We start from the raw sequence: 25,253 nt of genomic DNA, 5'->3' as shown, positions 1-25,253 counted from the left end.
TTCACTGGCAGCTACAATCCCGAGCTGCTAGTGATCAGCCATCTTGGATCTCTCTCTTATTTGCCTTTTTATTGCTAAATTCTGAGAGTTCTTTATATATTCCGGATACTGAACCCTCACCAGATATGTCACTGCAAGTGTTTCCTCCCATTCTGTGGGTTCTTTTCACTCTCTTGAGAGTGTCCTTTGATGCATGAAAGCTTTACGCTTACCTATTTTTTCTTCTGTTGCTTGTTTTTGGTATGAAAAAGCATGGGATCTGTACTCTAATTTTATCATTCTGTTGTTCTCAAGCTTGCTCTGTCGCCAGGCTGGAGTGCAGTGGTGCGATCTCAGCTCACCGTGACCTCTGCCTACCAGGTCCAAGCCATTCTCCTACCTCAGCTTCCCAAGTAGCTGGGATTACAGGCGCCTGCCACCACGCCCTGCTAATTTTTGTAATTTTAGCAGAGATGGGGCACCTTGTTGGCCAGGCTGGTCTCAATCTCTCGACCTCGTGATCCGCCCACCTTGGCCTCCCAAAGTCTTGCGATTACAGGTGTGAGCCACTGCGCCTGGCCTGTTATTTTTGAGACTTGGTCTCACTCTGTCACCCAGGCTGGATTGCAGTGGCACAATCCCAGCTCACTGCAGCCTCGACCTCCCAGGCTCAAGGGACCCTCCCACCTCAGCCTCCCGAGTAGCTGGGATGACAGGCTGGTGCCACTATTCCTGGGTAACTTTTTAATTTTTTCAAGAGATGGGGTCTCACTCTGTTGCCCAGGCTGGTCTCAAATGCCTGGGCTCGGATGGCAGGCGAGAGCCACCACAGCTGGCCTGTGCTCTGATTTTGTAGAAATCCCCTTGGTTTGGGTATGTTTGAGGTCTCCTTGTGATTGGTTTCAGGTTAGGCACCGTTTCAGCTAACCAGCCCAGAACCCCAGGGGGATGTATGGGAAATTGGCTTGCCTGGGGTCACCAAACCAGTATGTGGCTGAGCTGGTTTCAGCACAGGCTTGTCCACTGGGGGCTTTTGAGTGGACAGTGGTCTTTGCCTCTTTAGATGCCCCATGTCTGGGGTTGCTTGTCACCTCTGCTGCTTGCGGGACTGAGTTTCAGGCAGCAGTGGGGGCTGTGGGCCCTCCCCAGGAGCCGTAGCCTGCCCCCCTCACCTGGGCACTGCTGGGACTCCCACCCCACCCCAGGCCTGGGGAAGCTCCCACGAAGGCAGCGGTGTGGCTGATGCCCCCCACTGTGCCCCTTCCCACAGATGGGTATTCCTGATAAAGAAGGGTTACCAAGACGTGGACACCTCCCTGCAGAGCGCTGTCATCACCAAAGTCAAGGGTGTGGCCTTCACCAACACCTCGGATCTCGGGGAGCGGCTCTGGGACGTCGCTGACTACGTCATCCCACCCCAGGTCTGAGTCCGCTCTGAGCACTGCGGCCAGGGCTGGCAGGGCTAGCCCGGTTCATGGGTCACATGGGAAGCTTCTCGGATGCCCAGGGACCCCCATTCATGGTCTCCCTTGGTCCAACAGCTGCCAGGGTCTGCGGACAGCAGTCCTATCCAGACCCTGCGTCTCAGGCCAAACCCCTGCCCTCTTTTCTGTGCCACGTGCCACCGCTCTATTCTGTCTGAGTCTGTTGAGGACAAATGGGACCCAGAGAACTTTCAGGTCATTGTGAGTCAGGTGGCCTGGCACGGAGAACCCCGCTTCTATGCCACTGCCTCTGGGAAGAGCTCCCCAGCCTGTTCAGTTGGCCAGGGCCGGGGCTGGGGCAGCCCCATCACTGCCTGTACTTCTCCCAGACCTGGGCCCAGATCTTGGGGGCAGTTGGGGTCTGTGAGCCTGGAAGAGTTCCGTCAGAGGACCTCTGCTTGGGGACAGTGAGGTCCATGAGCAGATGGGCAGAGTCCACCTTTTTTTTTTTTTTTGAGAAAGACTCTCACTCTGTCACCCAGGCTGGGGTGCAGTGGCGCAATTTCAGCTCACTGCAACTTCCGCCTCCCAGGCTCAAGCAATTCTCCTCCCTCAGCCTCCCAAGTAGCTGGGACTGTAGGCGCCTGCCACCATGCCCATCTAATTTTTTGTATTTTTAGTAGAGACGGGGTTTCACTGTGTTAGCCAGGATGGTCTTGATCTCCTGACCTCGTGATCCACCCACCTCAGCCTCCCAAAGTGCTGAGATTAGAGGTGTGAGCCACTGCACCCAGCAGAGTCCACCAATTCTGTGGCCCCATTATCTCCAAAACCCAGGTCCATCCTCTTCCAAATAGCTGGGAAGTGGGGGGTCCTTAAGAGGACAGGAGGAGGTTCCTTAGTGTCTCTCTGGTTCCTTAGGGAGAGAACGTCTTTTTCGTGGTCACCAACCTGATCGTGACCCCCAACCAGCGGCAGAACGTCTGTGCTGAGGTTTGATTTGGCAAGGGGCCCTGGCATGGTGGTGGGAGAGCCGCCGGCAGTGGTTGGGTCTACTCTTCGGAAGCAGAGGTGTCTCTGCACTCCAAGAGTCTAGGAGGCTGCGTGCGCCCGCGCGTGGTTCCAGCATTGTATGGTGGAGAAGCAGGTTCTCAAAGAGTGTGTGGCCCAGGCCTCAGAAGAACCGCTGTTCTAACTCCTGGAGTGGGACCTGGCTCTGAGCTGGGGAACCCCCCCAGTCCAGGTGCCCCTTCTCTCCTGGCAGAATGAAGACATTCCTGATGGCGTATGCTCCGAGGACAGTGACTGCCACCCAGGAGAGGCGGTTACAGCTGGAAACGGTGAGGGCCTGGGGTGGCCGGGGGCCAAAGGAGGACCCGGAGTGGGAGGCTCCTGGCACTGATCCCGTCCCACCCTGCAGGAGTGAAGACCGGCCGCTGCCTGTGGAGAGACAACTCGACCAGGGGCACCTGTGAAATCTTTGCCTGGTGCCCGTTGGAGACGCGCTCCAGGCCGGCGTGAGTGGCTGCAGCCCCGGGACCCTGAGGACTTTCCTAGCCCTGTGCAGTGGGTCCCAGCCTGAGGGTGGAGTCCTGCCCACCCTGGGAGCCATGTGCTGAGGGAGAAGACAGGCTGTCCCAGTGAGGTCCGAAGACCTCTCAGCAGAGCAAATTAACTCTTTGGGCAGAGGCTCCAGGGGAACCATGGCCCAGGCCTGGGGGAGGGGCGCCGGGTGGGGCCTCCTGGACAGGCTGTTTTGGGTGGGTTTTCAGGGAGCCGTTCCTGAAGGAGGCCGAAGACTTCACCATTTTCATAAAGAACTACATTCGTTTCCCCAAATTCAACTTCTCCAAGTATGTGGGCGTGGCTATGGGGGGCCCCGAGGCTGGGCCTCCTCGGGTCTGTGCGTGGTGGGGCGTGCCTGGGGGGTGTGTGTGTGTGCACGTGTGTGATGTCTGTGTGTGAATGCATGGTGGGGGATGCTGGGGCGCCCCTTCCCCCTGCTGTAAAGTAGGGTGCTGCTGGGGGAGCTGTCGGGACCCAGGTCCGGCAAGGGACCTTGTGGCTCCCGGCCAGGCCCGGGAACATGGAGTCCTACCTCGTTTCTCCGCTGCGCGTGGCCTGCACCCAGGAGCAATGTGATTGACGCCAAGGACAGAGCGTCCCTGAAATCCTGCCGCTTTGGCCCCAAGAACCACTACTGCCCCATCTTCCGCATGGGCTCCGTGATCCGCTGGGCGGGGAGCCACTTCCAGGATATAGCCCTGGAGGTGGGTGGTGTGCATGCGGGGAGCCCTCCTGGAGGGCCTGGGGGCTCTGGGCCGGGCTCTGCATCGAGGAGGGGGTGTGGATGGGAACCCCTGGGGTGAGGGTGGCCCTGCAAAGTCATCTACCCCCGGGGACGCACTGTTTTCAGAACGAGCCGTGACCCAACCAGGCTGCGGCAGCGCTCAGGCCACAGGCACTCAGTGAGGGCCAGACTCAGTACCTGCTGTGCCGTTCTGAGTCCTCACGGCCTCCTCTCAAGGGAAGCCACACAGAGCCCACTGGCGCATCCTGGCTGGAGTGTGAGGTGCCGGTCCAGAGGAGAGGCTCACCCTGGTGGCCCCCTTCCCCCTGAAGAATGAAGGAGGCAGCCCCGGGGCTGGGCAATGTGGTGGCCTCAGCCCCGCCATGGGTGGGACTAAGCCTCCCGGAGGGGCATCTCGAGGGGCTGACCTCATGCCTGAGCACCTCCTCTCGTCCAGCGCTGGCGAAGGGCCAGCCTGTAACACCATCCGTCTCTGGAAAGCTCCTCTCGCTGACCCTTGTCTCTCTTTTATCAAGGGTGGTGTGATAGGAATTAATATTGAATGGAACTGTGATCTTGATAAAGCTGCCTCTGAGTGCCACCCTCACTATTCTTTTAGCCGTCTGGACAATAAGCTTTCAAAGTCTGTCTCCTCCGGGTACAACTTCAGGTAACCAGGGCCTGTGCCCCCTTGTGACCTGACCATGATCAGCGGCACTCCTCTGGGTGCCAGCACGATGACACCCCTTCCTGGGGGTGGGGGTCAGAGCAGGAAGTGCAGGGACAGATGGCCGGCCGAGGAGAGGTGGGGACCCCAGCAGAGTGGCCGGCGACTGAAGCTGGGGGTGCCTTGGGGGAGAGGAGTGTGTGTTCTCACCTCTTCTCTCCGTGGTGCTGAGGCTTGCTGCCTCTGCTGCGTTCTTTCCACCAGCGCTTTGGCGCCCTGGGGGGTTGCTCAGAGTAGGGCAGGAAAGCTTCGCTCCTCGGGGAATGTCTGGCAGGGATTCCAGACAGAGCTGCATGAGTCTTGGTTTTGGCTCATTGAGAGGGTCTGCACGCCTCTCCTGGGGCTGCTGAGAGTGAGAGTCCCAGGAGTCCTCCGAAGTCCCTGGAGCAGACACATCTGTGCTGCCCAAAGAGGGAAGGCCAGGCAGGCTGAGGCTTCCCCCCGGCCTGTCTCCCTCAGATTTGCCAAATATTACCGAGATGCAGCCGGGGCAGAGTTCCGCACCCTGATCAAAGCCTACGGGATCCGCTTTGACGTGATGGTGAACGGCAAGGTGTGTGGGTTCTCCTGTTCTGAGGCTGGGCAGGGTGGGGCACAGGATATTGGGAGGGGCCCTGGGGACCCCGCTGTCCACCCAGCCTCATTCACTCTCCTATTTCTATCTTCCAGGCAGGGAAGTTCAGCATCATCCCCACCGTCATCAACCTGGGATCTGGGGTGGCGCTCATGGGTGCTGTGAGTACCTCCCCTCCCTCCCTGCTTCCCACCCTCTGCCCTGGTGGCAGCATGGCAGGGAGAGGGCGGTGCAGCTCAGGAGAAACGTGTCGCAGTGCTCCCAGAAAGAGCCAGAGCTGGCAAGAACAGAGCGGGCGTGGGAAAGAGGGCTTTCTGGGGGTACACGCCCTGCCAGCAGTCCCCAGGTAGCAGCCACAGCAGGGGCGCATCTGCCTGTAGCTCTGCAGCTGTGGGTAGGTTTGGGTCGGTCCCCAAGCAAGGCATGGCTGGGACATCCCCGGGTTCCCACATGAGTCCCTGAGCTTCTAAAGTCTCCATCTCTACTTCTGCTAAAAGAGGGCAGTATTAGGCTGAGGTTCTGACCTGGGTGCTACTGACTTTTGGGTCCAGATAATTCCTTGTTGTGGGCTTCAGCACCTCCTCTGAAGTGCCTGGACACCTTCCACAGTGCACAAGGGGCGGTCCTGGCTGTCGTAGGATGTTCTGTTTATTTTGTTTTCTATTTCGTATTTCACACTTTTCCAGTCTAATACGATGTATTTTCGCAGACCCTGAGGATGTTGATTTCAGAGACAGGGTCTTGTGTGTTACCCAGGCTGGAGTGTGGTGGCGTGGGCATGGCTCACTGCAGGCTTGACCTCCTGGGCTAAGCATTCCTCCCGCCTCAGCTGCCCCAGTAGCCAAGACTGCACGTGCACCACCAAGCGTGGCTAATTTTTAAGTTTTTTGTAGAGATGGCGGGTCTCACTATGTTGGCCAGGCTGGTCTTGAACTCCTGACCTCAGGTGATCTGCCTGCTTCACCCTCCCAAAATGCTGAGATTCCAGACAGGGGCCACCTCGCCCAGCCCATTTTAAGATGTTTGAGAGCATTCCCAGTTTCTACCCACGAGATGTCAGGGGCACCCTCCCCTGCAGTTGTGATGACCAAAAATACCCACTAGGAAGCAAAGTCCCAGCTGGCTGAGAACCACCGGACTCAAATGCTGAGAGGCAGGGAAGACGGCCGTATGAGAGGTGGCCTTCAGCGGGGCTAAGGGGTGCTCGCAGGAGAGGAGGCGCAGTGGCTGAGGGCAGGGAGGGGTATCCTGAGTCTGCTCTGCCCCTTGGTCCTGCCGGAGGTTTTGAAAGCTAGGGCAGTGGTCAGTGGGTGGCTGGTACCCATCCCGGCAGGTCCCTTTCCCAGGTTTCCAGCAGCCTCTTCCCTCGCTCCTCTGCCTGTGACGCAAAACAGCCCCACTGGCAGAGTCCATCGGGACCCGGGGTGACTTTTGTTGAGGTGGGGAACATTGTATCCTGTACCAGGACTCAAAGAGGCCATGCTCCTGGGAGGGGGTCGAGGAAAGTAGCCCCACATGGATCCCAAACTGCAGGCAGCACCGCAAGGGGCCTGGATCTTTGTGTCTGTTACTTTCTTTTCTTTTCTTTTTTTTTTTGAGACGGAGTTTCGCTCTTCTTACCCAGGCTGGAGTGCAATGGCGCGATCGGATCACCGCAACCTCCGCCTCCTGGGTTCAGGCAATTCTCCTGCCTCGGCCTCCTGAGTAGCTGGGATTACAGGCACGTGCCACCATGCCCAGCTAATTTTTTGTATTTTTAGTAGAGATGGGGTTTCACCATGTTGAGGATGGTCTTGATTTCTTGACCTTGTGATCCACCCGCCTCGGCCTCCCAAAGCGCTGGGATTACAGGCTTGAGCCACCCTGCCCGGCATTCATCATCTTTCTTTGACTGGCACCATAGCGTCTTTATTGAATAGAACCCTTCCAACCCATCTCACACTGACTGCCACAGGGATCCTTCTAAATGCCAACATTCTGGCATGATGCCTCTACCACACCTAAAGGATGAGGACCGATGCCCCGGAAGCATCCTAAGGAGTCTGCAGGCCGGTCCCCATCCACCACCTCCCACTCTTCCCGAACTGGCCTGCTTCCCGGGCACAGGCTGTTCCTCCCTCGTGACACCCTTCTGCATCTTTGTCTCGTATAAACTCCTATTCAGTCCTTAAGGACAAAGAGGGACCCTCCCCAGGCTGAGTCAAGTCCTGTCTGGGTCGTCATTGACACACCTGTCTCCTGCACCAGAGGGAGAATCCCCAGAAGGTCTCTCTAGTCCAGATCCCCCCTGTACCCCAGTGTAGTCCCTGGCACGTGTGGGTGCCCAGCAAACGTGCTGAAGGAGCGATTGGGTAGGGTCTGGGTGGTGTGGGGTCGGGAGTGCCTGGCCTGAGGGGTCTGGGAGTTCCAGTCCAGCTCGGGCTCCAGCATGGACCCGCTTTGTGCCCCTTCCTGAGCCCAGTTTCCTCATCCGTTAAGTGGGGACAGTGGTGCCCCCCTTAAGGGCTGTTACAGGATCAAAGGGGACAAAGGAGATAAAGCTGCCAAATGGCCAGTGCTCCCAGGAGCCTGGGATTCTGCATCCGGGCCCTCAATTCTTTTGCAGGGGGCTTTCTTCTGCGACCTGGTACTCATCTACCTCATCAAAAAGAGGGAGTTTTACCGTGACAAGAAGTACGAGGAAGTGAGGTCAGTTCCGCGGGGGGCAGCCATGTGGAGTGCCCCGCTGCGTCCCGCCTTTACCGATTTGATATGGGCGATGGGGGTGGGTGGCAGGGGCTGGAGGGCCGGGGGGAGGAGGAGCATTCGGAGTCCATGCTCTGCGGAACTGGGTTGGGCCTCAGCAGCCGTGGAAGGAGAGGGGGCTGTGGTAGGAGGTGGAGGGAGGTGGACTTCGGTCTCCACCTGATGTTGGACCTGTCCCAGGCCTGCTTGGGCCCTGGCTGCTCTCTCTGGGGGATGAGAGAGGTGGTTTACGAATGCTGTGGCGTCTGCAGCACTTCTGTTTGGGGGTTCTTGGACTTAGTGGTCCTGGTAGTCTGAGTTGAGGGACGCTGAGTGGTAAAGGAAAGGAAGAACAGGCATTTTCTTCTGCGGCAGTTTCCTGGGCCACGGGTTCGGTGTGTGTTGAGAGTACAGAGCACGGCATGGGTGGGGAACCCCCGTGACTGGGTGGGAGGGGAGGGAAGGGGTTGTGGCCTTTGGGGAAAGCTTTCTGGAGGCGCGGGGATCAGAATGGGAATTGGGACAGACACCTTAGTACTCGCTTGGTGCCCCCACAGCCTGGGACAGTGGGTGTAGGGGCCGCCTGTGTCATTCGCCTTGATGGAACCCCAGCCCTGGGTTATAGGGTGCGCCCCGACCCTGGCCGCAGGCTGAGCCCCACCCACAGTCCTCAGTGTGCTGCTGGAGGTCACAGGGGGCCTGCAGGGCAGCGATTCTCCCAGGCTCCCGTCTCGGAGGTACCACGTAGGGCCATCCCGGTTAACAGATTGTGTCTCGTCCAGGGGCCTAGAAGACAGTTCCCAGGACGCCGAGGACGAGGCACCAGGGCTGGGGCTATCTGAGCAGCTCACATCTGGGCCGGGGCTGCTGGGGATGCCGGAGCAGCAGGGGCCGCCGGAGCCACTCGAGGCCGAGCGTGGGAGCAGCGGTCAGAAGGGGAATGGCTCGGTGTGCCCGCAGATCCTGCAGCCCAGCAGGTGAGGCGCTGCTGGGCAGGGAGCCCGAGAACTGGTCCCCTTAGCTGCCGAGTCCCCGGATGGATGGCCAGGGGTGCGTGCCACGCCACGCCAGCGTTCAGACGATGACAGCGCCGTTACCCGGCACCGGCTCTCTGTACTCTCAATATATGTTAACTCTTTAAGCTACCTGAATGAGGTGGACATCCATCTTCCCCATTTTATGAATGAGGAAACCGAGGCACAGAAAGGCTCAGTAATTTGCTCAAGTCACACAGCTGGTGAATGCAGAGCTGGTGTGAATCCCGCAGTGAGTGCAGGATGTGGGTCTCCTGAGTCTGCCTTCGCCAAATATTTCTGCACTGCGGTCAGATGACCACTCCCCTCCGTCCCTCCTCTGTGTATGATTCTGGGGCTGCCCCGGCCTCTCCGAGAGGGTGCGGGTCGTGCTGCCAGGGGGTCCTCGGGCCGCGCTTCCTACGGGTGCTGGCTTCTCTGCAGACGCGGTTCAGCCTGCGTGGGGAGGGCGCCTGGCCGGCTCTGCGTCTGGCTCACAGTGTGCCTGCGCAGGGAGCAGGTGCCTGGCCCTCTCTGTGCCTCGTTTTCCGTTTTTTTCCCTCCCAGTGGGGGCCGGACACCTCCTGCTCAGTCAGACTGGGCTTTTGTGACTCTCTTGTAAACCATACTCCTGGGTGGCCTTTGCCCCGCCCCAGCTTTCGTTCCTTTGGGGTGCAGGGATTGGCAGCGTCCAGCTGGGAGCTGGGCCCAGGCAGGGGAGGAGCGAGAAACAGATGGGGATGGAGAGGAGTGAGGAGAGAGGGAGGCGGGGGCTGCAGTGGTGGGGAAGGAGGCGGGAGGCCGGGGGTCCGGATGGGGCAGGCCCAGAGCCTGGCAGCCCTCCCGTGCTCCCTGAGCAATCCCTTCCTGAGTGCTCACCTGAGCTCCTACTGTGAGCAGGCAGGAAGCCTGGCCACCTGGCTTGTCTTGGCCGAGCCTCGCTGCAGCTCCGGACTCAACGGGCCCGCGCTCCGGCTGCCGCGGCAATTCCCGCTGCTCCTTGCCGGGGCGACTCGAGTGGCTTCTGCCCAAGCACCTGCACGTGCTCGGCTTCCGCAGGAGCCCTGGCACACTGCGCGGTCTCTGAACACTCCGACTGCGGTGCTGCCGAGAGCTCTGCTGCCTCTGCGGAGGCCAGCCCACCCTCCGGCTCCAACAGTCCTCTGCCCTGTGCGCCCCTCCCGCCCACACACAGGTCTGGCCCCCGTCGGAAGACACAGGCAGATCAGGAGCAGCGGCAGACCCCGCAGGTGGTAGAGACGTAGCCGGGGCTGTCGGCCACCATCAGTGTCGCCAGAGACGTTGGGGCCTGAACCAGCCGCAGCTCTGAACTGGGAAGAGGAGGCTGTGCCTGCGTGAGACAGGGGCTTCCAGGCCCTCTCTCCTGCACTCTGGGTTCTTGCTGCAAGCTTTCGTTGTATGAGGGAAGGGAGCCTCCTGACGGCCAGAGGGGCTCAGAGCTGGAAGGAGTCCCTGGAGCAGGTGTCCAGGGAAAGGGGCTGGCCAGGGCCTCAGTGGAACTGGTGTTTTAATCCCTGAACAACCTGGCTGCACCTTCGCTCATTCACGAGTGCAATAAACACGTAGCCATGCATGCCGTGTGCTGGGCCCCAACCAAGAGGTGCTTAAACGAGACGTCAGGGAGAAGGCCTGTGTGTACTTCCTCCGGAGCCAACAGAGGCATCACAGCCAGGCCCGGCCACTCCTGCTGGCGTTCCTCTAGCCTCTAGCAGAGTTTCAGAAATCCCTGCGGATAATGATGGTTGCTCAGAGAAAGCTGTTGGACAGCACCCAGCGGTACATTTGGCCTTGCCCAAGGATAAAATTTAAAGGTGGCCATGGAGGCAAGCGGGAAAGGACTGGACCACTCGGGAGGCAGGGGGCAGCTGGCTCTTAGGAGGAGAAGCCAGCTCCAGGGGAGTCTAGGTAAGATGGGGAAGGGGAGGCAGGGAGGCCTCTGCTCCATCGGACTCCCCGCAGCCTCGGGAAGCTGGGGGAATACGGACTTACCCGGATGGTAGGTGCATTTGCGTTGGCATTGCCGGGCTTCCCTTTCATCAGAGGCGGGACCTGAAGTGCTAACGAGATCAAGGATGGTGCCACCATGAGGTGTGAATGGGCTGAGTTAGGGAAGCCCTTGCTTCCCTCTCTCCGTCCCCATCTGTGCTGTGGCCACACCTCCCTGCTGCACCCTCAGCTGCGGTCTCCCTCCATCGCCATACAGCCTTGCTTTTTTTTTCTTTTTGAGACGGAGTCTTGCTCTATCACTCAGGCTGGAGTGCAGTGGTGCCATTTCGACTCACTGCAACCTCCACCTCCTGGGTTCAGTCTACTCTCCTGCCTCAGCCTCCAAGTAGCTGGGACTACAGGCATGCGGCACCACTCCTGGCTAATTTTTGTACTTTTAGTAGTGACAGGGTTTTGCCATGTTGGCCAGGCTGGTCTCGAACTCCTAACCTCAGGTGATCCGCCCGCCTCAGCCTCCCAAAGTGCTGTGGTTACAGGCATGAGCTACCGTGCCTGGCTGAGCCTTGCTATTTAAAGTGGAGTCCAGGGACTGGAGCCTGCTGGAAATGCAGGTCCCAGGCCCCTCCCTCCTCCTCCTAAATCAGAACTGGCGGTTCAACAGGATTCCGAGGTGATTTGTGTGCACAGTGACGTTTGGGAAGCCTTGGTTCTGAGGGGGAAAAGGCCAGCTTTGGTGGATGGAGCCAATTTTGAGGTCAGACTTACACACATGCTATCAAGAGATCAAGAGGCTTCCTCCCCACCCTGAACCTAGCAGTATGCTCAGCTGATTTAGGTTAAAAAAAAATTTTTTTTTTTTTTTGAGACAGAGTTTCGCTCTTGTTACCCAGGCTGGAGTGCAATGGTGCGATCTCGGCTCACCGCAACCTCCGCCTCCTGGGTTCAGGCAATTCTCCTGCCTCAGCCTCCTGAGTAGCTGGGATTACAGGCACGAGCCACCATGCCCAGCTGATTTTTTGTATTTTTAGTAGAGACGGGGTTTCACCATGTTGACCAGGATGGTCTCGATCTCTCGACCTCGTGATCCACCCGCCTCGGCCTCCCAAAGTGCTGGGATTACAGGCTTGAGCCACCGCGCCCGGCAGTTAAAATATTTTGACTAGGTAATTCTTATATGATTCAAAGTTTAAAAGGTGCAAAAGAATAGTCAGTGAAAAGCAACCCTCCCCCTCCCCGTGCCCCAGAGGCAGCCAGGTGTTTACTAATACAAGAGTCCCCCTGACTTTGCTGAGAACTCGCCTGGTTCCTTACACATTCACTCAGGTAATGAACTTCTCCTGATGCTGGCGCTTAAGACTGAGTCTCCTCTGTCAAAATCGGACATGGTCGGGCACAGTGGCTCATGCCTGTAATCCCAGCACTTTGGGAGGCTGAGATGGGCGGATCACCCCAGGTCAGTCGTTCAAGACCAGCCCGTCCAATAGGGTGAAACCCTGTCTTTACTAAAAATACAAAAATTAGCCAGGCATGGTGGTGGGCGCCTGCAATCCCAACTACTCAGGAGGCTGAGGCAAGAGAATCGCTTGAACCCGGAAGGTGGAGGTTGCAATGAGCTGAGATCGCGCCATTGCACTCCAGCCTGAGAGAAAAGAGCGAGACTCTGGCTCAAAAAACAAACAAATGGACATAAAGTACATTTCCGTACTGGGCTTGGGAGCTGCCTTAGCTCTCTTCTCCTACCCCACTATATCTGAGTGGTCTCCCTGTAAATCCGAGGTGAGAAGCCTGGAGCTCATCCCTCGCCACTGCCCGAGCCTCCTGGCAGAGAAGTCCTCCAGCACTGCCCTGACTCCGCTAGTCCCAGCGCTGTTTGGGCAGCTCTCTGGACGCATCTTCTTTGGAGGGGTTCTCTCTGCACACAGGGAGGCGGGGTGAGAGCATCCTTCCACTGAGGCTTTGCAGAGAAGGGGCCTGGCAGGTATCTGTGACTGTTACAGATACCTGCCCAGGGGCAGGGGGCATGGTCTCCAGAACAGGACCCCAAGGGGCCCAGGGGCATGGTCTCCAGAACAGGAACCCTCCTGGATGGAGCAAGCAACTTCCTCGCTTTGGGTTGTCTGGGAAGGGAGCCTGCCACAAGCCCAGGCTGCTCTCTGATTAGAAAGTGAAGATCCAGGCTGGGCGTGGTGGCTCACACCTGTAATCCCCGTACTTTGGTAGGATGAGGTGGGCGGATCACCTGAGGTCAGGAGTTTCAGACCAGCCTGGCCAACATGGCGAAAACCTGTCTCTACTAAAAATAAAAAAAACTAGCTGGGTGCAGTGGTGTGCGCTTGTAATCCCAGCTACTCGGGAGGCTGAGGCAAGAGAATCACTTGAACCTGGGAGGCAGAGGTTGCAGTGAGCCGAGATTGTACCACTGCACTCCAGCCTGGGAACAGAGACTCCATGTCAAAAAAGAAAATGAAGATCCAGGTGATCCACTTAGGTGTGTGACTTCCTCACTGAAGAGCAAAGCCTTGGATTTTATAACTTGGTTACTTTTAGGTTTGGGAGGAAGCAAAAAAGGCAGGGGTCATGGCTGCTGGTTTGTAACCAGATTTTGAAATGGCTGGCAGAAGCCACAGAACCCGAGGAAAGTTGTACTATTTGTTTCATATTGCAGCGAAAATGTCTTCCTACAGTTAGTAATTCCTTCAGCCAGGAAGTACTTAAGGAGCGCCTGGGACGTGTCAGGTGCTGGACCGGACGCTGCTGAGACAGGGCTGAGCATCACAGACACGATTCCTGCCCCCGAGTGTTTCCAGGCTAACGGGGAGTGGACCCTTAATCCAGTGATCATGCCTGTCATCCCACAGGGAATGGGGTGTTGCAGAGTTCAATGAGTAGCCAGAGAAGGTGTTCCCAAGGAGGTGACCTGTGAGTTGAAATCTGAAAGGGTATAGAGCAGACTAACTAGGTGACGGGGAAAGCATTCCAGGTAAGGGACACACAGGTGTGAAGAGGTGCTCTGACATGGGTAGGAGCAACTGAGAACCTGAGGGCCACAGACAGGAGGCAGGCTTGGTGAGGCTTTTGTTTATTCACGTTGACGGTCCCTAACTGTCAGGGTTGCCCCTTTAGACTTCACTTCCTTAGAGGACTGACTCAGCCTGTTTCCTCCAGCCAGCCCAGCCTTCCAGTGTTTTTTTCACTGTCCACTGGGGCCCCATGCTCAGAAGAGCCAAGGATCCCGGGACAGCTTCTGGACTGCCACACTCTTCCAGTTTCCTTGTTTTTTGCACAGCCCCCAGCTCCCATCTTTTTTCTGCATAATCTTGGTGCAAGAGTGGGAGGCTCATTCATCTGATGGAAACTGGCTTTTAAATGGGGAGAAGTGAAGCAGGAACTTGAGCTCCTTTCCAGCTTGGGCACTGGTAGCCTCATCGGGAAGATGAGTGTGCCAGCCTCTCAAGAGCTGCTCTCTGTTATGGTATTCCAGGAGCACGTGAAATGCCTGTGCTTATGGTCAGGCCTATCCTAAACCCAGCTGTCTAGCTCTGAGTTACCCATGCCTTTGAGAATGCTGTGAGCGGCCCAACAGGAAATTTGTACACCAGGTGCTATCGATGTCACACCACAGGGACCAGCCATGAAAGAGCAAAGTAACCTCCATGTCCGATGCTGGGGCCACCAGGACTGACCCATCATGGCTGTCTTTCTGCACCCCCCTCCCTCGCCCACTTCAGTTCTTCCATTCTCCGTGGCTGGCTTCCTGCACTGGGGAACCGGCTATAAGTGGGGAACATCGTTCCCGTGCCCTTGAGCACCTCAGCTGAGAACCTGAGCCCTGCAGAGTTCCTAGATGACCTCACTCGGAATGGCATCTCGCCTGTCTGGAAAAGGGCTCCATTTGGCTCCACCGACTCCCCTCCCCAAGCCCTGCCACTGTGCTCGGAGTGGATCTAAGAACTTGCTCTCCTGAAGACACCGCCTTCCTGCCCGACGTCTGCCTTCCATTACGCCGGGATGCAGAATTAAATTGGGGAAGATGGCAGATGCTTTCTGGGACCCGCTCAATATATGTATTCTCTGACACTCTTCTTTGGCCCTAAAACAATAAATGGTGTCAATTTCAAATGTGTTCCGATTTTCTTCCCTTCATGTCTTCATGTTTACCCCATATTTTAAAGGAAAATGTAAGAAGGGAAGAGCAAAAGAGGCAGACACAAGAAACGGTTAGCAAGTAATGCATAATGTATTATGTTCCTCGTTATCTTGCAAAGAAATTCAAATTGTGGAAACACTTTAATGAACAAATATTAAATTATAGACTAGGAAGGCACTGATCAAGCAGGTACTTTGCATCCAGTGAGTGTAATCAACTCTGGAAATCATGTGGAATCAAGCTTTATCCTGTCATAGGAACTTATCAAATCTCTCAAAACAATATAAACGCAGACATCCATTGCTGTGTTTTCATAGTAGTGAACATTTCAGACTTACTGCCCAATAATAGGGACATGGTTAAGTACATCAGGTCACTCATCCCTCTTCCTTTTCCTCCTCTCCCACCAGGGAGGACTCCCTCTGCTTTTCCCTTACAGCAGGAATGAACCTTGCCTTCCCACTGGGAGGCGGCTGAAAGGACTGAGGTGTGCAGACCTTCAGTGGTGGGCAGAGAAGGGCTCACTGGGGTAGGAAGGCAAAACTATGGCCTCAGCTTCTCCTTGGCGTCATGTGCATGTGGCCCTGAAGCCGACACGGAATTTAACAAGTCTGGGTCCCAGACCCACTTCCGTGACTGGCCATGGGCTACCTACGGTCTGTGAAAAGGGTACTTGGATTCAAGCTCTCAGATCCCCTTTTAATCTAAAACAGATTCTTTTTTAAAAAGTCTGGGGGCCGGGCGCAGTGGCTCGCGCCTGTAATCCCAGCACTTTGGGAGGCTGAGGCAGGTGGATCACGAGGTCAAGAGATTGAGACCATCCTGGTCAACATGGTGAAACCCCGTCTCTCCTAAAAATACAAAAAGTTAGCTGGGCATGGTGGCACGTGCCTGTAATCCCAGCTACTCAGGAGGCTGAGGCAGGAGAATTGCCTGAACCCAGGAGGCAGAGGTTGGGGTGAGCCGAGATCGCACCATTGCACTCCAGCCTGGGTAACAAGAGTGAAACTCCGTCTCAAAAAAAAGGAAAGGTCCAAATGTGATTACATCACTTTAGACTAGAAACTTCCAAAGGCTTCCCCCGTTTGCTCTGAGATCAAGGCCAGAGCAAATGGGAGGTCACTGCAGCCTCAATCTCCTAGGCTCAAGTGATCTTGATCCTCCCATCCCAGCCTCCTGAGTAGCTGGGACTACAGGCTCATGTCCCCATCCCCAGGACTGCCCTCCATGATCTGGTCTGGGTCTACCCTGTGGCCTCTTCTCTCTAAACAGTCTTGTTCCTTCCTGCCCAATGGCTTGCAAACATGTGCTTTCCTGAAGGTAACGCCTTTCCCACACTTGGCTGTTACCCACCTTTTGGGTCTCAGATGTAATGTTACTTCCTCAAAGAAGCCTTCCTTGACCTCCATCCCCCAAGTTGGGCTAGGTGTGCTAAGTCTTCTTCATAGCACTTACCATAATTTAAGTGTTCGTGATATTAGGTAATGCTGGTCTCCCCAGTTAATGATAAATCCAATGAGCAACATCATGTTCACTGCTGTCATTTCTTTTAAGACAGGGTCCTGCTGTTGCCCAGGTTGAAGTGTAGTGGCACAGTCGTGGCTCACTGCAGCCTCCACCTCCCGGGCCCAGGTGATCCTGACCCTCTCACCTCCGCCTCCTGAGTAGCTGGGACTACAGGCATGGGCCACCACACCTGGCTAATTAAAAAAAAAAAAGTTTTTCATAGAGATGGACGTCTATGTTGCCCAGGCACTGGGCTCAAGCCTTCGCCTCTTGATGTGCTGGGATTACAGCGTGCAGTCAGGCAATTACTGTAATTCTAATGCATTATTTCTCAACGAAACACATGCGCTTTATTCTAAGATAACCCTCCTGACAAGAAAGAATCATGGATTAACACATATAAGTGTTTACACCCTAAACCACCCCAAAGTTCAGCTTAAATGCCCAAACAAGTTTTTTTTTGTTGTTAGTTTTTTTTTTTTTTTTTTTTTTTTTTTTTTAAGACGGGAGTCTTGCTCTGTCACCCAGGCTGGAGGGCAGTGGTACAATCTTGGCTCACTGCAACCTCTACCTCCTGCGTTCAAGCGATTCTCCTGCCTTAGCTTCCTGAGTAGCTGGGAGTACAGGCACGTGCCACCATGCCCAGCTAACTTTTTGTATTTTTAGGAGAGATGGGGTTTCACCATGTTGACCAGGCTGGTCTCGAAGTCCTGAACTCAGGTGATCCGCCTGCCTCAGTCTCCCAAACTGCTAGGGATTACAGGCGTGATGGACTGTGACCGGCCCAAATGTCCAAACAATGTTTCATCTTCCCTAGACATATTCTAAAAACAGAAACAGCTTGATTTTATTTTTTCTTATGGAAAAGACTGTCACTAAATGAAATGGAACTGAAATGACACCATCCATACCTGAAGTAATGGTTAGTGGGAGGGAACACTGGCCTGTGAAAGGTACACCCAGCCAACATAGCAAGAGCAAATTAAGAGAATTGCATTTGAATCCTGGCTGTCTCTTCCTACCGGTACCTCCTCTGGGAAAAGTTATTTAACCTCGCTGAGCCTCAGGTTCCTCACCAGGGACTTAACAATAACATCTACCCTGTAAGGTTACTGCTAAAACTAAATGAGAGACTTGGTGTAAAGTAGAAGTCACAATGCCAGGCATATGGGCAACTTTTTTTTTTTTTTCTTCTGAGACGGAGTCTCCATCACCCAGGCTGGAGGGCAGTGGCACGGTCTCGGCTCACTGCAACCTCCGCCTCCAGGGTTCAAGTTATCCTCCTGCCTCAGCCTCCCAAGTACGTGGGATTGCAGGCGCACACTGCCACACCCGGGTAATATTTAATATTTGTGTTTTTAGTAGACAGGGTTTTGCCATGTTGGCCAAGCTGGTCTCAAAACTCCTGACCTCAAGCTTTCTGCCTGCCTCAGCCTCCCAAAGTACTGGGATTACAGGTGTGAGCTACCACGCCCAGCCTAGGGAACTCTTAATACATTAACTGTTACTGCTTCTTAGAATGTTAAAAAGAAGTTCTTTCCTTATGCAGGCCCTTAGGGCCCATTTCTGGATGGCCTATGTGTAAATGCAAGGACTTAACACAAGGCTATAGCCAGTCCCCGCTCTCCAGGAGTCAAATCTTGGCGCTTTTGCATCAATGGCAGACTATGCGTTAAGGCAGGAAAGAACTCTACAAAGTGTCTCACGCTTCATTTAATCTGAAGAATATTACAGGTTCTCCGTCTTCAGATATAAATTATTTATAACGTTACAGAACAAGCAGCGGATCCAAACATTTAAAAACTAGGTAAGTCTACACGGTGTTAATTTCTCGCCACAGTCCTCCCGATCTGGTGGTTTAAAAAAGTCCCCCGGGCCCCCATTTCAGTAGACGTGCACCATGCCATAGAGGAACGTCCAGAACAGGACGTAGGTGAACAGGCCTCCGATGAGGCCTCCTGTAAAGAGAGGTCTTCGTGATTTGAAATATTTGTTCCACCTCCTTCCCGCCTTTAGAATGAGGAGCAGGGAGAGCAGGACGGAGGCCAGCAGGTAAAAGATGAAGCCGTAGAGGCCGGTGAGGCCGAGGATGCCGGCCGTGGCCCCCGAGAGCGCTGACACCGAGGTCCGGCAGTAATCCAAGACGGCGGCGTTGCCCCGCACGGCCGCCTCGCTGATGAACGGCGGCCCTTCCCGCTTGGCCACCACCGCGGCCATCGCACCCGCCGGGGCTCGGCCTCTCGCTTTCTCGCGGGACAACGCGGAGCTGCAGAGAAAACCAAGTTACGAGTGGCGCCCGGAGCTCGGCGAGTTGGGTTCACGCCGCCGCCGCCGCCCCCTCCCCCGGAGCTTCCAAGAGCTGGCACCAGTCCTGAGCCTCGGACCTTCCAGAGACGCCGAGAAGGTTGAGGGGAGGCGGTGGCGTGTCTGCGTTCCCTGGCCACGCTGGCCCAGTTACCTGGAACACGGCGCCGGACACCGTACTTAGCGTTCCCTTAGACGGGCAGAAGAGACGCCCGCGGCGCCATCTTGCGCTGAAGGCCGCCGGGAAGTCTCGAGCTGCGCACGCGCCCTGATCCCGCCCCGCCCTCCGCGCCTGCGCCGTGGGCGCCCCGGGCACGCTCCACCCGCCAGCCCGTTTTTTTTTTTGCGCACGCGCCGGAACTTCGGAAAGTGGAGTGGCGCTCCGGCTGGTGATTGGCTGGAGGGTTTGTTAACTATTCATGAGGGGGCGGGCGGAACAGGGCGGCCTTTGTTAAGCAGCGAGGGCGCGGCCGCTGGGACTCTGCTGCCGGCTTCTCCGATCGGGGCTGGGCGACCAGAGCGGTGTCGAGATGTCCTACATCCCGGGCCAGCCGGTCACCGCCGTGGTGGTGAGTGCGCTTGCGCGGGCTCCTCCTCGGCTTGGCCCGACCCCACCTCGCAGAGCGGGAAACTGACACCCCAAGCAGGTTGACAAAACGTCGAACCCGGGGCTCCTGCGAACCGGCGGCCAGGGCTCGGGTCCTCGCCTTGCCGGAGCGGGACGCAGCTGCCCCAGCCACGGAACAGGGACGACCGGGACCCGAGAGCCTTCCTAGACCCTCCCTAGACCCTCCCTAAACCCTGGACAGAGCCCAGACCGCGCGCGCGGGGCGGGGAGGGCCACGGAGCCTGGGAAAGCGCCCCCTTCCCGGGCCTCCGTGTCCCCGGCCGGGCAGCTGCGGGGGGCGGGCGCCGATCCCGACGTCCATGAGTCGCAGCCTCTGGAATGAGGAAATGCTTCCTCCGTTGCAGCCTGCGCCGTCGGGCGATCTGGGGGTGGGGCTGTCCCGAGCCTGCCTTGGCAGCCCCTTTCCCCTGTCTGCCCAGCCTTGCTGCCCGGCCCAGGGTGGGCGCTCACACAGCTGGGATGAGCGTTTCCTCTTCGAACTTTTCTTGGATCTCCAGGCCTTCTTTCTGGCACTTGAGACCTGAGGAGACCCTCTGGGGGCTAGCCTAGGCCCCTGGCCACCCTCTGACTTGTTATAGGTGCTGGGTGCTATTACATTAGGCAGAGAGAGGGAGGGAGGCTGGGACATTAGACTCAGACGCCTGTGTCAAGGCGGGACGGGGCCTGGAGGCCAACCCTATGGCAGAGGTGGGGAGACCCAGAGAAAAGTCGGTCTGATGGTCCTCAGCCAGAAAAGACGACGTCAAGAAAGACTCGGGTCTCCTGCCCACTTCCCGAGAGCGTTGAACGGGAAGAAATGTCCGCCCGGTGGGCAACGGGTCAAGTGAAAGTCCTCGCCCTGGAGCCGTGGGGACCTGCTGTGTACTCTGAGATGGGTGTGTCCAGCAGTCAGGTGGGTGGAGGCAGAGAAGTCACTGATAAAGGTGGCACGTGAGGCTGAGACTGCAGCAAGCATGGCCAGACCAGCTGACAGCTGTCCTAAGCTTCACCTTCCCTGCAGCCCTGCACCAGCCTGGAGCTTTTTTTTTTTTTTTTGACACGGAGTCGCATTCTGTCACCCAAGCTGGAGCACAGTGGCATGATCTTGGTTCACTGCTACAGGCACGCACCACCATGCCTGGCTAATTTTTGTATCTTTAGTAGAGATGACCCCATGTTGGCCAGAATGGTCTCAAACTCCTGACCTCAAGGGATCCACCCGCCTTGGCCTCCCAAAGTGCTGGGATTACAGGCGTGAGGCACGCCGCCCACCCAGCCTGGCTTTTCTAGGTCCCAAGCTGCCCCACAGAGAAGGCACCAGGTTTGCTCTTTAGCTATAAGTAGGGCAGGGGCAGGTGAGGAGCCAAGCAAGCCACCTTCTGTGTGACCTCCCCCAGCAAATCAGTGACAGCCCTGTCCCCCAACCCAAGGGCCTCTACTCTTCTGACCACGTGGATGAAGCAGGCCTAGAGGAGCTGTTTTGGGCATGAGGATGCACGCCCAGTGGGCCTCAGGGGTCATGCTGCCTGTCTCCCTCCCACATGCCGTGATTGGTCTCACGGCCTTCCCCAAAACTGTAGGCCCATGCCCCCCCGATTCTAGTAATACCAGGAACGTGCCTGACATGGTGTTTGTGGCCTGGCCTCTCGCTTGAGTCTTGGATTGGGGGTGGGGTTGGGCAGGCTTACTCCCCAGTCTCCACTGTCTCCCATGTAGAATTTTGAGAATGTTAAAGCCACTTAGGACTCATCCCCTGAACTCTGGCTCCATAGATCCATCTGCCTTCTGGACGCCTGCCCCACAGCTCCTGGTACTCCAGCTCGACCTCCTCCTCCTCCTCCTGAGTCCCCATCTGGGTGATGTGTGTTCAGCCAGGCGAGGTGTCTGGGTGCTCCTCTGGACTCCTCCTCTGCATGACTGCTCCCCAAGGCTGTAGATCTCCATTTTCGGGTAGCTCAGTGTCCGCTGGCCTCTGCTTCCTGCTTTTGTGAGACGTCCGTTCCTCTAGTGACCACTTGAGTGGTCATTCTAGCAGCAGAGCTGACCATGCCCTGCCCTACTCAATTCCTGAGAACTCCTATGGGTTCAGGATCAAGGTCAGGCTACTCCTCACCCACTCGGGCTAGAAAGAACCCCCTCTTTGGGAAAGCTCTTTAGGTCGTCTAGGTTGTCATCTTTTTCTTTTTTCTTTTCTCCTTCCGGTTAAAACTCACAACTTTTGGAGTGATCTGGTCTGGCTCCCAGCATCTGCTGACTGGAGGGTGCTTGCCAAGGGCTTTGAAAGGAACCTGGCACAGTTGGGGACCACAGCCCCAGAGCATGGTGGGAGTGTCCTAGGACACTCTGCACTGCACAAGAGCAAGGCCCGGGGCTTAGGGAGATGCCCCTACTCCCCTTCCAGGACAGCTATAAGGCCCCAGCCTTATAGCTGCAGCCTCATCTCAACGCCTAGTTCTGTGTCCCGTGCTGTACACTCGTCTCACCAACACGAATCCACAACACCTTGAAGCCTGTACTCTCATCCCTGTGGCTGGCACGCCCTTTCTCTCCTTTCCATGCAAGTTTGGTCTCTGCTTTTCAGAGCACCTCCTGGGAGATGGGCCTCCCACCTACAGAAGCCATAGCACCCTGACCCTTGGGCCAGGAGGGGCTTAGAGCACATGTTGACCAAGACTAGTGCCTGAGACTCACAGAAGTGGGAACAGGCTGCGGACAGGGGGCTTCATGGGTGGGTAGATGTGGCCAAGTTCTGAGTGCCAGCTCCTCAGCCTCCCAGGCTGGCGAGTGGCTGGATTCCTGCAGGGGCCTGGGCCCCACCCCCTTGGCATGGTACTGAGGCTGCTGCCTGCCGGGGACACACAGCAGCCTCATTCTCCACCCACCCACCTCCCTCAACTTGCTTTTTTCTTTGCCAGCAAAGAGTTGAAATTCACAAGCTGCGTCAAGGTGAGAACTTAATCCTGGGCTTCAGCATTGGAGGTGGAATCGACCAGGATCCTTCCCAGAATCCCTTCTCGGAAGACAAGACAGACAAGGTGAGGGGGTGTGGGGTCCTGGGACCGCTCCATGGGGCACCGGGGCCTGAGATGGTGGGTCTCTGCTTCCTGGGTCTGCATGGAAGGAGCAGATGTCATCTCTCAAACTTCTCTAAGAAGGCGTCGGAAGTGACCTGGTGGGAATAAGGATGGGTAGGGGTGAGAACGGGCTGCCCAGACAGAGTCCTGGAGGGGCAGGAGGCGGCCATGAGCAGCACTAGTGTGTGGCCGGGCAGCCACGCTCTGCCCTGGCTATCTTGGAACAGTCCTCACTGATCGTGTGTGCTGGGAGAGGCTGAGTGCAGGCACGGAGGGTCGGCTGGGAGTGTGCCATGCTGCCTTCTACTCTGTGGGTAAGGGGCCAGTCTGGTGACCGCAGGGCCGACCCCTTACCCACAGAGCAGAAGCCAGCATGGTGACTTGGGCTGCCTTGTTCCAGGGCATTTATGTCACACGGGTGTCCGAAGGAGGCCCTGCTGAAATCGCTGGGCTGCAGATTGGAGACAAGATCATGCAGGTAACAGGTGTCCCAAAGGAGGTCTGGGCCGGCAGGTCTGAAGCAGGTGGGTGTGGGGAGCTGCCCTGGCCTCCCAGCCGGGAGACACTCACCGCAGGTGACTGGGAACCCAGGCTGGCATGTCCCAGAGAACGCTGGCTTTCTCTCCTGTGTCTCAGCCACAGTGCTTGGTGTCCCCCAGCCCTGGGATGTTAGGCTGCGGGGCCTGCTTGAATGACCTGGACCCCCCAAGCCATCTGCTTTCAGAGCCCCAAGGGCGGGGAGCTGAGAGAGGCCTGTGTTCTCTTCCTGGGCCAGGTGAACGGCTGGGACATGACCATGGTCACACACGACCAGGCCCGGAAGCGGCTCACCAAGCGCTCGGAGGAGGTGGTGCGCCTGCTGGTGACGCGGCAGTCCCTGCAGAAGGCCGTGCAGCAGTCCATGCTGTCCTAGCAGCCGCCACCGCCCGCGACTCACGCCTGCTGCCTCTTTGAACAGTAACACCACGTCCACACTCGGTCCCCATCCTGGCTTCTGCTGAGCGCTGGGCCTCAGCTCAGAATGGCAACAGCTGATCCCAGAGGCCCATCTCCAGCCTGGGGCCTCTGGGACCAGCTTTCTTTCCGGGACACGCCTGGAGCTCAGTGGTAGCTGGTCTGCTGTGACCACAGGCTCAGGCCCGACCCTGTTGCCCGGCCACGGCAGTGGGTGGGCAAGTGGGAACCACCTCCTCTTGGGAGCCACCAAAGCTGGGAAATGCAAGGGGGTGGGGGTGGGCCTTTCCCACTTTGTCCAGGCTGCAGCGCTCGGCTCTACCCCACCAGTGCCTCTGCCCATCGGGGCGCTGCCCACACATCCCGCCAGAGGCGCTATGAAGGTTTGCCTGACAGGTGCCAGGGGGCTCCTGTTCATTCCCACTGCCCCAGGGGTGCTGGCCTCCCCAGGGTTCACCTTCTTACAGGATTTAGTTGACATTTCAGGGCAGCTCTCAGGATTGCCATTTTCCTCTTTGCCTGTGGGTTTAACTTTTATATTTTTGTAATCACAAGTTTGATACAAAATGTTTTTATCGTGCTCTTCCGCGACGCCCATTCTGCTTTTCGATGTAGCTTACTGATCATGTCTGGAAACTTGCAAGTACACAGCCTTACTCTTACTGTGGAAGCCACTGCCGCCCTCCCCGATGTCGCGTGCTCAATAAACAGTGCTGGAATTCAGGGTCTTTGCTGAGGCATGGGCTGGGGTATCTGGGGGATGGGATACTGGGGCCAGAGCTGTGGTTTTGAGGATGGCCCCGTCCCCCACTGTTCTAGGACAAAGCTCACCTCTTCCAGGCCTACCTGCTTGGCAAGCCTGGGGCTGGCAGGGCCATAGCAGCTGCCCTGCACTTGCCCAGAGCCACATCTGTGGGAGCTGTGGCGGGCCCCTGGGGTGCATGTGCTTTCTTGGTGTTACTGTGAAGCCCCTGCTTGCTCGTAACTTCCTTTTTGCAACCTAGAAACCCCTGCCTGTAAGACTTTTCAGGGCACTCTGCGTATCAGTGAGGAACACAACCCCACGTGTTCCTGAGGGCTATCATCGGGCTAGAGGGGGGTGAGCCAGAGCCCAGCCAACCTGCCTACCAGCTCTTAGAAGGTGTTAGCACTCCTGAGCTACCGAGCTCAGCCAAATCAGATTTCAAAGAAAAGTCAATCATCTTTTTTTTTGAGACGGAATTTCACTCTTGTTGCCCAGGCTGGAGTGCAACGGTGCGATCTCTGCTCACTGCAACCTCCACCTCCTGAGTTCAAGCAATTCTGCCTCAGCCAACAGAGTAGCTGGGATTACCAGCACCTAGCACCACGCCCGGCTAATTTTTGTTATTTTTAGGAGAGATGGGGTTTTGCAGTGTTGGCCAGGCTGGTCTCAAATTCCTGACGTCAGGTGATCTGCCTGCCTTGGCCTCCCGAAGTGCTGGGATTACAGGTGTAATTACTGTGCCCGGCTGGAAAAGTCAGTAATTTGAAATCTCTCATTTTTAGAATTAAAGTATGGCACCCAGTAACACATTTACTGGGTGGCACAAGTGAAACAGGTCTGTGGACCTGGTCTGGCCAAAGTCTGCTCTGCAGAAGCCAGCCCTTAAATTCTTTGATGTTTGTTAGAACAAGACAGAGGAAGAAGGTGGAGTGGGAGCCCCACTGCCCCAGGTCCCGGTGCTGGTAGGCCCTTCAGGACCTCAGCTGCCCCGCTCACATCCAGATGAGTGCGTGCTGTGGTAATGGAGAGACATGGCGCCTGGGAGACCTACCTGGCCCTGGGCGGGCGGGCGGGCGTCTTGTGCTACCCAAGAGGGCTCCCCAGTGCAGTGTGGGGTCAGCACGCAGCCACCTCGGGTCAGCGAACTCTGCAACCTTACGCGCTGCTTTACATGAGGGGAGCAAGGGCACCTGGCTCCAAAGGCCAGCACACCTGCC

At 56.7% G+C, this 25,253-nt stretch overlaps 3 protein-coding genes across 7 annotated transcripts in view; 2 read left to right on the top strand and 1 right to left on the bottom strand.

The window, feature by feature from the left end:
• P2RX5 (purinergic receptor P2X 5) overlaps positions 1–14,811 on the top strand; it is a 45,124-nt gene extending 30,313 nt beyond the window's left edge. For 2 of the 4 annotated variants that reach the window (XM_074388366.1, XM_039476136.2), the window contains exons 2-13: positions 1,250–1,400; positions 2,325–2,396; positions 2,668–2,743; positions 2,824–2,920; positions 3,176–3,256; positions 3,535–3,673; positions 4,230–4,363; positions 4,880–4,973; positions 5,090–5,155; positions 7,600–7,682; positions 8,501–8,695; positions 9,927–14,811. In XM_074388366.1, the coding sequence (XP_074244467.1) occupies positions 1,250–1,400; positions 2,325–2,396; positions 2,668–2,743; positions 2,824–2,920; positions 3,176–3,256; positions 3,535–3,673; positions 4,230–4,363; positions 4,880–4,973; positions 5,090–5,155; positions 7,600–7,682; positions 8,501–8,695; positions 9,927–9,996 (1,258 nt within the window). In that variant the 3' untranslated portion in view covers positions 9,997–14,811. Of the gene's footprint in view, positions 1–1,249; positions 1,401–2,324; positions 2,397–2,667; positions 2,744–2,823; positions 2,921–3,175; positions 3,257–3,534; positions 3,674–4,229; positions 4,364–4,879; positions 4,974–5,089; positions 5,156–6,618; positions 7,683–8,500; positions 8,696–9,926 lie in introns of those variants that run through there. The other 2 variants (XM_074388367.1, XM_074388368.1) reach the window with 2 other exon arrangements.
• Positions 14,812–18,045: 3,234 nt separating this feature from the next.
• EMC6 (ER membrane protein complex subunit 6) lies at positions 18,046–18,946 on the bottom strand. 2 transcript variants are annotated; one of them, XM_074388369.1, is made up of 2 exons: positions 18,737–18,946; positions 18,046–18,618 (listed from the first exon to the last, which is right to left on the bottom strand). In XM_074388369.1, exon 2 carries the CDS (start codon positions 18,567–18,569, stop codon positions 18,237–18,239), a length of 333 nt encoding a protein of 110 aa, XP_074244470.1. In that variant the 5' UTR covers positions 18,570–18,618; positions 18,737–18,946; the 3' UTR covers positions 18,046–18,236. The 2 variants fall into 2 exon arrangements, with proteins under 2 accessions (XP_074244470.1, XP_003933116.1); XM_003933067.4 differs by having other exon boundaries at positions 18,811–18,898.
• A 153-nt stretch (positions 18,947–19,099) lies between these two features.
• On the top strand, positions 19,100–24,014 carry TAX1BP3 (Tax1 binding protein 3). Its single transcript, XM_003933065.4, has 4 exons — positions 19,100–19,225; positions 22,179–22,298; positions 22,738–22,815; positions 23,113–24,014. The coding sequence occupies exons 1-4, from the start codon at positions 19,187–19,189 to the stop codon at positions 23,248–23,250; spliced, it is 375 nt and encodes a 124-aa protein (XP_003933114.1). The 5' UTR covers positions 19,100–19,186; the 3' UTR covers positions 23,251–24,014.
• The last annotated feature ends 1,239 nt before the right edge of the window (positions 24,015–25,253 follow it).

The sequence above is a fragment of the Saimiri boliviensis genome, chromosome 17 (assembly GCF_048565385.1).
Source record: "Saimiri boliviensis isolate mSaiBol1 chromosome 17, mSaiBol1.pri, whole genome shotgun sequence".
In the NCBI taxonomy this organism is placed as follows: Eukaryota; Metazoa; Chordata; class Mammalia; order Primates; family Cebidae; genus Saimiri; species Saimiri boliviensis.
This window is presented reverse-complemented; position numbering and strand designations above follow the sequence as displayed.

What these genes read in the sequence shown, in the direction of transcription:
- EMC6 (XM_074388369.1), bottom strand. Translation starts at nt 18,569, where the DNA reads ATGGCCGCGGTGGTGGCCAAGCGGGAAGGGCCGCCGTTCATCAGCGAG.
- TAX1BP3 (XM_003933065.4), top strand. Translation starts at nt 19,187, where the DNA reads ATGTCCTACATCCCGGGCCAGCCGGTCACCGCCGTGGTG. An exon ending in AGCCGGTCACCGCCGTGGTG is followed by an intron (nt 19,226 to 22,178) that starts GTGAGTGCGCTT and finishes TTTCTTTGCCAG; the next exon opens with CAAAGAGTTGAAATTCACAA. An exon ending in TTGGAGACAAGATCATGCAG is followed by an intron (nt 22,816 to 23,112) that starts GTAACAGGTGTC and finishes TTCCTGGGCCAG; the next exon opens with GTGAACGGCTGGGACATGAC.